General features: G+C 44.9%; 1 protein-coding gene across 1 annotated transcript; it reads right to left on the minus strand.

Annotated features, from left to right (window-relative positions):
- Positions 1 to 3,247: 3,247 nt before the first annotated feature.
- Positions 3,248 to 12,234, minus strand: gdf5 (growth differentiation factor 5). Its single transcript, XM_086294349.1, has 2 exons — positions 11,384 to 12,234; positions 3,248 to 5,180 (listed from the first exon to the last, which is right to left on the minus strand). Exons 1-2 carry the CDS (start codon positions 11,865 to 11,867, stop codon positions 4,231 to 4,233), a joined length of 1,434 nt encoding a protein of 477 aa, XP_086150475.1. The 5' UTR covers positions 11,868 to 12,234; the 3' UTR covers positions 3,248 to 4,230.
- Between the last annotated feature and the right edge of the window lie 476 nt (positions 12,235 to 12,710).

The following is a 12,710-nucleotide window of genomic DNA, read 5'->3' on the forward strand; positions in this document are numbered from 1 at the left end:
ATGTATGATTTTCGTTCCACTTCTCACGTGTGCACCACTTTGTGTTGGTCTTTCACCTGGAATTCCAATTAAATCGATTCATGTTTGTGGCTGTAATGTGACAAAATGTGGAAAAGTTGAAGGAGGCCGAATACTTTTGCAAGCCGCTGTATAAGACCCATAAAGAGGGCCTCAACTTATTTATAAGGATGTTTATCAGGACAATTCACTCTGAAAATAACTTTTTCATATTTTGTCTTTGTCACAACAATTTCAGTGTTTAAAGTTAAACAGTTTAAGAGACAAAAACTTCATTTAGAAACATTAATATTAGCAGTATTGAGACAGATGTATGTAACATGAGTGGTATAAGTATTCTGTGAATCTACTCTCAAAAGTCCAGTTGTTGTTTTAAAAGAAAAGTTGCCGTTGCTTGGGTGGAGTTTTTTAGGTGGGTCTCTGGGTGGGAAAAAATAAACACAGTGAATATCTCTTATCTGCAAACACCATTTGTTACACGAAGCCAAAATTAGCCCTGTCAGGTCTGAGTGGACGGGTTCCTTCCCACATCTGAAAAGAATGAGCTGATTGTTAACCGGCACACAAATCAGACGCGCCATAAATCAAAGAACAAACTGAATTTTCATCAAGTCAAAGCTGCAGTAAACCAGAGGTATTATGCATTTCATAATAAGGAAAACCACTCGGGGCATGTGCATCAAACTCGAGGCCCATCTCTCATTACAGGTTCTCGGTACGTTTGGCCTGCTGTGAAGCATCCTGTGTACACACCAAACCAAACATCCATCCATTTTCTGCAGCCTATCCCGTCATGGAGACAACAGTTTAACCAGACACCAGACTCCTTCTCCACAGCCACCTCCCACATCTCTTCTGTGGGAACATTGACGAGTTCCCGAGCTAGTCTAGACTTTGACTGAGTGTCCTGGGTGTGCCCCAAGCTTCCTGCTGCTAGGACATGCCCAAAACACCTCATACAGAGGCATCCAGAAAGCACCCCGGTCCTGGAGACTGGTTGTGGAACACGAGCTGTGCCCGGCGATAAAGCTTGGGCTGTTTTCCCACCTGAGAGCTGACGCTCCATGTCCCAGTAAGCAGCTCCAACAGTCTGGGAACGTTTTAGGTGACACCCATGAGACCTTAATGACTCACACGATGGTAGGCTGGATGACCTGTGCACCGCAGAGTCACATGTAGATTTCCTTTACACCTGTTAAGAATGATGAGAGACTAATTTATGCTTAATAGGCTGTGTAACATTCGTGATGAGTTCCAAAAACCTTGATTTGGCTCCATAAAGATAAAAATTGTTTGTTTTGGTCAACGATTGCTTAAAAATGTCTCCTTTGATTGATGTTAGATGAGTTGGAGCTCACAGACTTCCTGTTTAACTCTTGACATGTTGCTCATTTCCCCGTGCAGCTCAACACATGCTAAACAAGCACAGGTTCAGGAATATGGGATCATAGCATATATAAGATGAGTTATAAGATGTCCATTTGGATATCCCAAACAGGTAAAATTATAAATAAGGAAGCAGACGCGAAGCCAGACCTAATGTAAAGGCGGTTATTATCAAGACTCAGCAGCTGCTGCACCGTCGGAACAAGTGCTTTCTGGACTAAATGAGCTCCTGTTGGGGTTAAAACACAAACTGAACAGCCCTAATATTCTCAGGTTCCAGTCCCACTGAGCCTCTCTCTGCCTCCACCTCCTCAGTTCAGTATTTTGGGGATGGGGGTGGGGGTCATACCACTGGCATGCCTCAGCTTTGATTAAAGGAAATGCTTACATCAGTCCTTCTCCAAGAGAAACAAGCCATCCGCTCAGCACAGATGGTTTTATCCAATAGCTCGCAAGCTTCACGGGCAGGCAGGCAGACAGGTGTGCTCGCTGCTGACGGTAGGAGGCACACGCACACACGTTACTGCTGTTGCGTGCGTTCTGCAGCAACACCATAGATGCAGTCATCTCTACAGCTTCACACATTGTCAGGTTTTCCTCAGAGTCTGCGCTTTCTCGAGTAATCGGAGGAGGCAGAGAGAGATTATGAAACCACCAGACCAGGACGTGAACATGTTTAAGGCCCGTTATAAGGCACGTCTCCCTCAATGACTCTGAACAACAAAGAACTGATAGTTTCTAAAAGTCTGATTTAACAATTAGGAGAAGCTGAGAGTGATACTTTCTTTTCTACCGTTTATTGTGAGGAAATGAGAAAATCTACAATATTAAATATATTAAATAAATATATGACAGTATATGGTTATATGATATATTTGGAGCATGCACAACCAGAAGAAGAACCTGGGGCAGACACAGACTCCTGAGAGTCCCATTGGAAATGCTGGAGCAGAGCAGCTCTGGGGATCTCTGCAAACTCTCTAGTATCCACAGCCCAGGCTCAGAGCAGCAGCTGAGGGTGGATGGACGGATGCTAAATGGACTGGTTCTTCATACCTCGCGCCTTGTAAGCCATTCTTACAAGCGGTTTCTTCCATGCTTAGGTGCTTCCCATCACTCCGATGGATCCTTGGTTTAGGATATTTGGCATGCAGGCATCTATTCACCAACCTTCCAATCAGATGACCTTCTCTACCTCGTGAGCTGCAGGCACCCGGGATGGATAAATGCAGTGATGCATTTACAAGTGAGCTGACAGAGTTTCTTAAGCTTATCTGGATCTAGTTACTTGTAACTGTTGTGTTGTAAGTCTGCTCAGGCTGGTCGTTTGTTTTATGACTTACATAATAATAATTGGTCAAACTGGTTCTTCCTCAAGTGGCGATGAAACTCTTGAGGCTTTCTCCAAAACCAGTCAGTCCCCACAAACGCCAGTATGAACCCCCTCCAAGGTCATCAGCTGACCTTAACCCTGTGCAAACAGAGCTGTCTTTTTTAAACTGGTCTCCTGAGTTTTGACAGTTAGCACCTATGATAGCCCCTCTGGGGTTTAAAAAGATGCTGCTTTAAAGCAGAAACGAAGATGTTTACAGCGTGCTACAGAAATAATTTTGGTAACTGAAGTCCCTGAACTGGATCTTTGGACCAGTTTGTGCTGTTAGTCAGTTTTGGAGTAAGGTACATGTCGGAGTGATGCAATTATCTCTGTGGTTAGCCAGATCGTCTGAGATGTCTGTGCTCCAGTTTTATCTGATCTTATCTTATTTTATGGGGCTTAGTGCCAACTTACAGATATATGTACAATTTATTAATGCAGCTGATAATTCACAGCCAGCTCCGGCTCCAGAGGAAAAATGCTGACACTGAGATTTCAAAACGTGGAGTTCACAGCCCAGTGGGTTACATCACAGAGGCTTCGACCATCTTTTATATGTAGTCACCCAGATGATGAATTCAGCGCCTGCAAATCTACTTGCAGAGTCTATAATAAAGAGATGGAGCTGGAAATGAGCAGAACAGGTCCCCTTTAATAGGCACAAAGTTAAAAAACCTAACTCCTGGTAATTTTAACTAGACCTTTGCAACAGTTTATCAAGCCAGCCAAGTAAAACACTCATGTTCCACATCAAACAGTCATTTCTGGGTTAAATTGTAAATTTGGCAGCTGTAAATCTCACAAATTCCTCCGATAGTTTAGTCTGCAGATCCTCGAGGGGGTGGGGGGCAGAGGTTTTCACTGATAGGAGTTTGGAGCTCAGTCAATTAGACATTTTTTTATTGAACACGAGTTTATGCAGCTTTCCCAAATTTGGAGCAGGTCAGATGAGCACTTCATCCCTGGCTCGTATTTATACATCAGAAATTCTTGACATGCTTTACAAAAAGGTCTTGGATAAGGCATACAAATGACTTCATCAGATAAGTGCTGGAAAAGAGCATTTTTAAGTATAACACTTCATTTTTCCAAAGCATTTTAAACTCTTTACAACAATCAGCAACTTGATACAAATCTAAGAAGAAGGAAAAAGTCCGTACGAAACAGTCCAAACGAGTCTTTCTTCATCGGGTCGTGTTTCCATTATTTGGATTGTATTGGATGCATATTGCTCATCACTACCAACATCAACATTACACAGTGAGTGGGCGTTTCAGAGCATCACCTCCGTGAGTTTATCTTCATCTGTTTAGTCTTAAATAGTCTCTGGTATGCATTCTTGTAAGCCCACTTGAGTGTGAGGAGTAATGTGCGTTGCATAGCAGTGAGCCTGAAATACCAACTCCAGTTTTAGCTTTGAATATAATATTGAAAAGTCTTTGCTGTGTCTGCTACCTGCACCCGCACGACTCCACCACCATGTCCTCGTATTGCTTGTAGACGACGTTATTGGCCGAGTCGATGTAGAGGATGCTGATCGGGCTGAGCCGTGTCGGGACGCAGCAAGTGGGCGGCGTTGACTCCGGGTCCATGGAGTTAATCAGGGTTTGTATGATAGCGTGGTTGGTCGGCTCCAGGTGTGAGCGGATGGGAAAATCGCAGGCGCCGTCGCAGTGATAGGCGTCGTACTCCAGCGGCGCGATGATCCAGTCGTCCCAGCCCATCTCCTTGAAGTTGACGTGGAGCCGTCTCCGGTGGCAGCGCAGCCTGGCCTTCACTGTCTGGTGCTGGGATATGGACTGTGGCAGGGACTGCTGCACGGGTTTTTTGACTCCCCTCGCAGCAGGTGCCCGTCTCATCCGTCGCTGGGTGAACAGGTACTCGTAGACTGTTTTGTTGTCGTGGCCGGACCGCGCTTTGATCTCTTTGTAAAAAAGGTCACGCTTCTTGCTTTTCCCAAATGCTAAGAAGAAGGCTTTTTCCTTGTTGGTCCTGCCGTGTCGAGCGAATCCCAGAGCGCGAAGGTCCATGGGGCGACCGCCTCCGTGCTCCAGCGCTTCCAGTTCAAAGCACAGCTCCTGGGAATGCTGGCCTTTCTGGGTTTTGAAGCCCCTGAACACCTTCCAAACGTCAAACACTTCCCATGTGCTGCTGAACAGATCCTCTACGGCCTTCATCTGGACAAGAACGGCCTTTTGTTTGCCTGAAGCGCAGGTGTGCAGCCTTAGGAGCGGTGACGGGACTCCTCCTCCTTCTCCTCCTCTGTAGCCTATCAAGACTCTGCGAGGGTCAGGCAGGCGCTTCCTCAGGATGTGTAGCTCAGCCCCCAGGAGCCCATCCCGTTCCAGAGAGCTGATGTTGAAAAGATACCTCTGCCGTCGCAGCTGGGGCCCACGTTCATCTGTGATTAGAAACGAAAGCGCAGGTAAATATTCACCGACAGGCAAAAAGAAAAATAGTGTAACAAACTTTTCTAACACAACACAGCAAGTAAGGACTGTTGAGTAAATGAATGAATCTGTAATGTGAGCCCCAGAGCGCCATCAGCTGATGGCCACCTGTCAGGTCATAAAGGATGGACTCCTGCATATAGGTCATGAAATACACTGACAGGTCCATACACTTCCATAACTGACTCTTTCTTTCTTTTTTAACTAAATCTTTTACGAGATCTCCCTACTTGAAATCTTCATTGAACCCATTTTAATAATCCAGATATTGTCTGATCTCAGATTTTGAAATATAAAGAAATACTGTACTTTCCTTCAGTGCTGCTCCCCATCACAGACTATAGACTTTTATTCATGACCCTTTTTATCATCACAATCTTGGTATTGAGCTGTGGGTCTGACTGTGAAACCAAGTGATGCTGAAGACTCACTGGACAGGGATTTGTGATTGGCATGTATTTAGCCGAGCTGGAGCCTAACCTGGATAAACATCCTTTCTCTTAGAATGACCATAATGTAGAAAATAAGTGTGCTCTTCTGCTTTGGCTCTGCTGTTATTCTTTTATACTGTTGACATTTTCCCTCCAGGTAAAAATGGACCTAATAGTTTTTCTGGATCTTGTCTGTTTTATAAAAACATTACTATTGTTTAGATTTTTATTACCCTTTAAAAAAGGAAAGAACAGCATTCTTGACTTTATTTTGGGATTTCTTTTATTTTTGAAGACATCTCAGACTAAAACATCGTAATAGCTGCCAAGAGCGAAAATGTGAAGTGAACTACAGTTCCTCAAATATCCATTGATTCAAAGGTTTATCAATAACATCAAATGGTAAAATGTCCAACTTAACAACAAATATTTTTATATCCTGTTACAATTCAATTGGTTTTGGTTTCCATTTGCTTCCACTTATCCTTTTCAGGGTCGCGGGGGCACTGGAGCCTATCCCAGCTGTCACCCTGGACAGGTCGCCAGTCTGTCACAGGGCTAACACACAGAGACTGACAACCATTCGCACTCACAAGTCAGACTCTTGCTTCTTTTTGTTCAACGGGCCAGTGTTTGAAATCTTGGTGTAATATTTATTTTATTCTGGGCTTCAACTTGCTCTCATTCCTGTTTCTTTCATTTCAGACACATTTCTAAATTGCAACATATGGTTTCCTCTGCTGACCTGGAAAAACACATTCCTGCATTTGTGTCATCGTGTTTAGATTAATCCCCGTTTACTATCTTGGGCAAAGCATCTCTTTGCAGTACGAAATGCTGCTGCCAGATTATCACCCCTATTTTGTGCTCCTTATCAGGCTCCAAATAGATTTTAGGATTGGTTTTACAATGTTTGTATTAGCATTTAGCACTAAACAGCTAGGCATATGTAGCTTCTTACAAAATACACCATCTTTGTTCACAGGCTCTCTGAAACAACCTAACCAATAGATTTTACATATTTAATGATGTTACTCAGACTGTATGGATGTAATGTAGCAATACAGACACCTGTTAATTAGTGCTATAGATGCAGTTTGCTAACAAAGGGCTACCAACAGCTGGCAACTGAGCTCTCTACCTTCTGGTCCAAATATGGTAACTCGTTGCTTTAAATAAATAAATCAATAAAAACATGGTGGTAGCAAAAATGTAAATGTTGAAGCTTCAAACCACAGATGCAAAAACTGGTGAATGAAGTCAGTTGCCATATCTACAATAAACTACTGCAGGCATTATGAAGGAAATCGACATAAATAATAAGAATGAGCATCCAAAGACTCGTGCTTAGAGTAACACTTTATGGTTTACTTTATATTAATTGTCCTGAAATTAAAGTAATGTCCTCACGGGTAAGTGAAAAGCTTTAAGTCCCCATAACATATGTAAAACAAGTATACACACTCATGCTGTGTGCACAGCATCAGAAAGCATGAACTGAATGGTGTAGATGGTTTTCTGTTGTTGTCAGTGAGGGAAACTGTAAACTTCCCTATCCAATGAAACCCAGCAGATACATGTGTTTTAAATTCTCTGTGAGGACCCAGGTCGGCTAATATATTCCCATGATCTGAGCCTAATTTATCCCTGATCAACCCTGAACCCTGAAACGAATTCTGAACCTTCAAACAGACCTCTGAACTACTGTCCTCATGTTCCACACATGTCCTCACTTCAAAGGTCAGAGAAATCACTCCGGTCCTCGCAAAGTTAGCTGTGCATATGCACACAAACTGCTTACATGTTCTCACAGCACCCCCTCCTGCTGTCCAGGACTTTATCATGCATTGAAAAGTACATTAGAACCAGGCCGGGAGACCGCAACGCTCTGTAAACAGGCCTGTTATTGTGGACCTGCAGCTATTCACAGCAGACAGACAGCAAACACACACACACACTCCTCTTTGGACAGTCTGATTAAAGCTGAGAGGAATTTGGTTTCACAAACTCTCACGCACTTGTAAATCAGCGAGGATAAATAATGTTGGAGGGATGCAGAGCTCTCAGGTGTGGTCTTTATCACTTCAGAACGCTCAGAAAATCAGTCTTTCAGGAGCGGCTTGGAACAGATTATTGTGTATGTAAATGCAGAACACACAAGATTAAATGTTTGGCTTCTTAACTCTGACTTCATCCCTCTACTAACAGCTTTCAGGATGTCCAGTGGGGGCGGGGCTTTAAAATAGCTGACAGAAGGGCAGCGAGCAGCAGCAGAGCTCTCAGGTGAGATGTCTGGCTTTGGCCCTTTGTCATCCAGTGAAAACTTATTTATATTACAGGGCTCACTGTGCCAAAACAAGACTATCCAAAATTTACAAGATCAAACCAACCTCCTGAAACCAAACATCTCTGCTTTGCTTCTGAAAGGAGCTTTTTCAAACTCATTTATTTATAACTCAGTAAAATTATAACTGACCAAAATTAAATAAGATTTACATTTCTTTTTGTCACATGAGCAGATATATCGAGGGCATCAAACACGTGGTCCAGGGGCCAAAACTGGTCCAGGAAAGGGTCAGAGTTGGCCGACTGGATGAGTTTATTAAAGCGTGTAAAGTACAGCGTTGTTATGGGTTACTGTTCATGGAGTAGTTTTACTCAGGAGTTAAAAGTTAATGGACAGTTTTATTACGTGCTGTTATTAAGGGCTTTTAGCCTTTATCTAAGCAGGTGAGTGGAGAGTGGACAGGAACGCAGGGACAGAGCGCAGGGGAAGAGATGCAGCAAATAACCCGGGTGGATTCGACTACTGCAATAGCCTAAAGTATGTGGGTCACCTGCTCAAACAAAGCTCCAAAACACCAAGATTTAGTCAAGAAAGACTCTAAAATTCAAATGTTTTGTGATCTATAAATTGAAAACTCAACATTTCAGGCTGATCACCACTCCTAAAATTATGAAAGTAATATAACTACAAAAAAACCTACTTTTGTCTGGAAAATGGCGCTCACTTGCACACATGGCTTCAGCTTTTTGAACATGCTGGCCCAGGTGAAGAAGATTTCTCACTCTGGGGGAAAATGACCAAATCACTCCTAATCCCAGGCGGGTCACCAGAGCTGAGACAGAGAGATGGACTATTTAACTATTTGCACCAACTAACCTAACCCCACTAACTACACTTTGGGTGGTGGGAGGAAGCCAGAGTGAACTCACAGAGACACAGTGACAACATGCAAACGTCACACAGAAAGGCCCGATGGTGGAGTCGAAACCAGGTGTTCCTACCGAACTTTTAGTCGACTAATCAGGGTTTTAGCTGCTGTGCTTCACACACAGCATCATTGGAGGCCCCAGAGCAACGCCTTGCTCTAGGGCCCCTCAGGAGGTAGGTTCAGCCTTGCATGTGGCAGGAAGAAAGAAAGAAGGAGCGGCAGCAGTAACGGAGGAATAAAGGCAGAAAAAAGGAAGCGAGTAAGAGTGAATGAAAGGATAGAAGGTAAATAACGAGCGTCGGGGTGATCAGTTCCTCGTCTCAGCATGTGGACGAAGTCAGCAGCGAGTCGCTGAACAAATAAAGGCCACATTAAAAGTACATTAAGTGGTGGAAATGTAAACCTTCAGCAGCAGCAGGAACATGAAACTTCGCTCATTTAAAGACGCTTCTAAAACTGTTTTACATCGTAAAGACAACATGACACGGAGGGCTGTGAGCACTGTTTATTTACCTTCACGAGGCCGTATATATCACTGAGAGCCGACCAGATGTTAGAAACACACGGCAGCACACACACACAGACTCACAACTGCAAAGGAATAAATATACATAAATATGTGCATACATGTGCACAGACATGTTCCAGACGTTAAAACTGCTGAAAGTTTGACAGCAAACACAAATTATTCCTCTGCTACACTACCTGCTGTTACCAGACTAATTAGTTATTGGTCATTAGAAAAATGCTTATTAGAATGCATTTCTAATTTCATACATGTAAACTCACTCCCTTGGTCCCCACTGTTTGGTTTTCTCCCACCAAAGTACCAGATATAGACAAACATAGCTGCCATCACAGCTTGTAACCCCCTCCTGGCTGGTTACAATAAAGCCCATAAGCCCCGCCCACCGTACGCTTGCAGAGGTGACCCGAGCCAAACTGAAGCCAATCTGAGAGAGCCATTCCACTTCCTGTCAATCTCAAACTGGCTGAAATTCAAGTGTGCAGCGGAGGGTGCCCGTGAGAAAGTCCTCAATAAACAGGAGTGAAAGGAGCTAAATAATTATTTCCAGCTGTTTGTAGAAAAAAAAGCCCAAGTTTTATTTTAGTTTTCACAAATCCAGCATCGATGATGTATGCGGCCTAAATTAAATCTACACTGGTGTCCTTTAGGGTTTTTTACACTGCAATTTTACAGCTGAAAATGAAACATATCTATTGGCTCAGCCGGTTCTGTCAGAAAAATCCCAGAAGTGCACCCTCCATGAACCTGGAAGTCCAGAGAGTGGGATCTTTTTTTTAAAAAAGGTGTATGTGTAAAGATTAAAAGCTGTAATCTGGTTTGATGAAAGTAGTTGTGATACACCTGCAGGCCTCTGTTTATAACTGAAAATCAAACACTTTCACATTTCTGTGTTCAAATGCAGTTTAAAACCTTCCAAAATTAAATGAAGGCATCATCTCTGTTTCTGCTAGAGATCAACTTCCTTCAAATTCAAGCCAAGCTGTCTTTTTCTTGTAATACCAGTTTGCACCACAAGGTGGTTTAATGAGTCAGTGTCAGCTTTTACATAAACATACATACATAAAGGAAGACTGAAAGAAAAATAGAATAGTGCTTCTGATTGGCTACGCCTCTCAAAAAACAGATTAAACAGCAGGTGGGTGTGGCTTCTGTGATGGGAGGACCATATAAGGATATCTAATCTTACTGACATCACACAGATCCAAATCTAGAAAAAAAAATATCTAAAACTGAGAGTTCAGAGTAGCCTTAGCTTTTGGATGACTGACCTCAGTATTTAAAACATCACATGACTGCGTACTGCTGGAAGAGGAGAAAAACTAAAAGGAGAAAATTACGTCCACTTGAACTTCTCGGCTAAATCACATCCTCTGTTAGCTCTGGATGGAGCTTTTTCTTTAAGCTAAGCTAATTGGCTGTCAGAAAGGGAATCTGACGCCCAGTTTGTTGAACGCTCCTTCTCATCATACTCCACTCACTGCTGACCTCCTGATTTTAACGCCACAATCCTCAGCCTGTGCCCTCAGCACCACCCTCATCTGGTGCCCCCCACACTGGTCTCCAGTCCCTTAAAGCAGGTCTCATTCTGTGGCACCTGAAGTTCCAGTGACATCCTTTTTATACTCCCCATTTTTTAATTGTTAATGAATTGTGGATGTGAGGTCTGGACTTGTTGTGGATTCTAAAGTGAGACTTTAAAAGCAGCTAACAGCCACTCTGCTCATCCTCTGGCTCCTCAGATCTCCTCTAACCTCCTGCTCCAGCTGCTTTTTTAATCCCCCAGAGTACCAGGGGCACAAACGCATCATGAAGTAGCTGTCCTGCTGCCCCCACAGCGTGGACCCCCACCCACCCATCACAGCTCAGCTGGGTGTGTGTCTGCCACCATCCCTGCACTAACAGCGTGTCACTGTGTTTCTTTCATGGGACTGAAAAGTGACGTGGGAGCACGCAGAGAGGCTCGTGGGTGATGCGGTTACCTTGCCCTTTATCCACGAAGCTCGTGATGGTGTTGGCCAGGCCGGCCTCGTGCAGCGCGCTGCCGTTGACGTCACCGCTGGAGAGAGACCAGTACAGCGCGAGCATGTAGTCGTGCGGCGTCACGAGCGGCTGTTTGTGGCTCGCGGCCCCCCGCTGCGCCGCCGGAGCCGGCGCACTATGGGCTCTCTGCGGGGACGCGGTGCGCGCGGCCGCAACTTTTCCCAAACTTCTCCCCGATGAACCTCCACCTCCTCCACCCGCTCGTGCATGTGCGTTAATGGCAACGGGAGCGTGCGCCTTATCGTGCGCATCCCCGCCGAGGAGCCGGGAGCGCACGGGATCCGTGCGCCCTGAGCTGGTCGCCCTGGTCGCCTCTCCTCTGATTACCGGCGGACCTGCGCGGACACGCGCCGTGGGGCCGGGATGCAGGTGAACCAGGGTCCAGCAGCTGAGCAGCAGAGACAGACGCGTCACAGCTTTCATCCTAAAGCGCGTTCGCCTCCCGCCAGGCTGTCATCGTAGCGAAGTGCAGTGAGATCACAAGGAAGCTGAAGTGGCAAAGAGCAGTAAATCCGAGTGGGTCATCCTCACGAGAAATGCACAAAAGCTGCTGCCCCCGCCTGAAACTCGCCAGAGACACGTGCCAGGCGGTGAAAGCAGAGACTGTAACGGACGTCTACAAGCAGAAGAAACAAATCCCGCACAGCTTTATTGTCCCACGCGTCATGTGTGAGGAGCATAGTGCTGGAGAGATGTACCCGGCACAGCAGAACGCAAAGCCCGGGCTGAGAGGCGCATAAACACTCCGCGGAACTGTTGGAAGTCTTGTAAGAAACTTCTTTAAATCCCCCTTTTTTTCTCTCAGAGGGAAGAATGGCGTAATGCCGCAGCCCTCCCTCCCTCTCTCTCCCTCTCTCTCTCCAGAGTTTGAACTCCGTCCAGTGAAAATATTTCACTCACACACCAACCTGCAGGTGCTCGAAGAACTCCTCCAGCGAACCTGAGCGCAGGAATTGGAAACGGAATTCCAGAAAACTGGTTTAATTACCGCGTGATGTCATGCTGCCCAAACTCATTTAACAGCGATATTTCTCCTCAAATCTTCCTCCCTCTTTTCCACCAATGACTCACTGAAGCTGCAACACGGAAAGGACCCCCCCCCCCCCCCCCCACGCACACACATACACGCGCACACACACACAGGAGGGTAATGAAAAAGTTCACATCACTGAAAAGAGCCAGAAAGCGCAGAAATAAAAATCTCCACTCATCGGTTTGATCTGTGTTGTGTTTCTCAGCAGTACAGATTATGACACTTTTCTGTTT

This window comes from Aulonocara sp. 'chitande type north' Nkhata Bay, linkage group LG5, assembly GCF_057382095.1.
Source record: "Aulonocara sp. 'chitande type north' Nkhata Bay isolate Kocher_YH1m ecotype deep benthic linkage group LG5, A_spYH_male_GT1.1, whole genome shotgun sequence".
NCBI classification, from domain to species: Eukaryota; Metazoa; Chordata; class Actinopteri; order Cichliformes; family Cichlidae; genus Aulonocara; species Aulonocara sp. 'chitande type north' Nkhata Bay.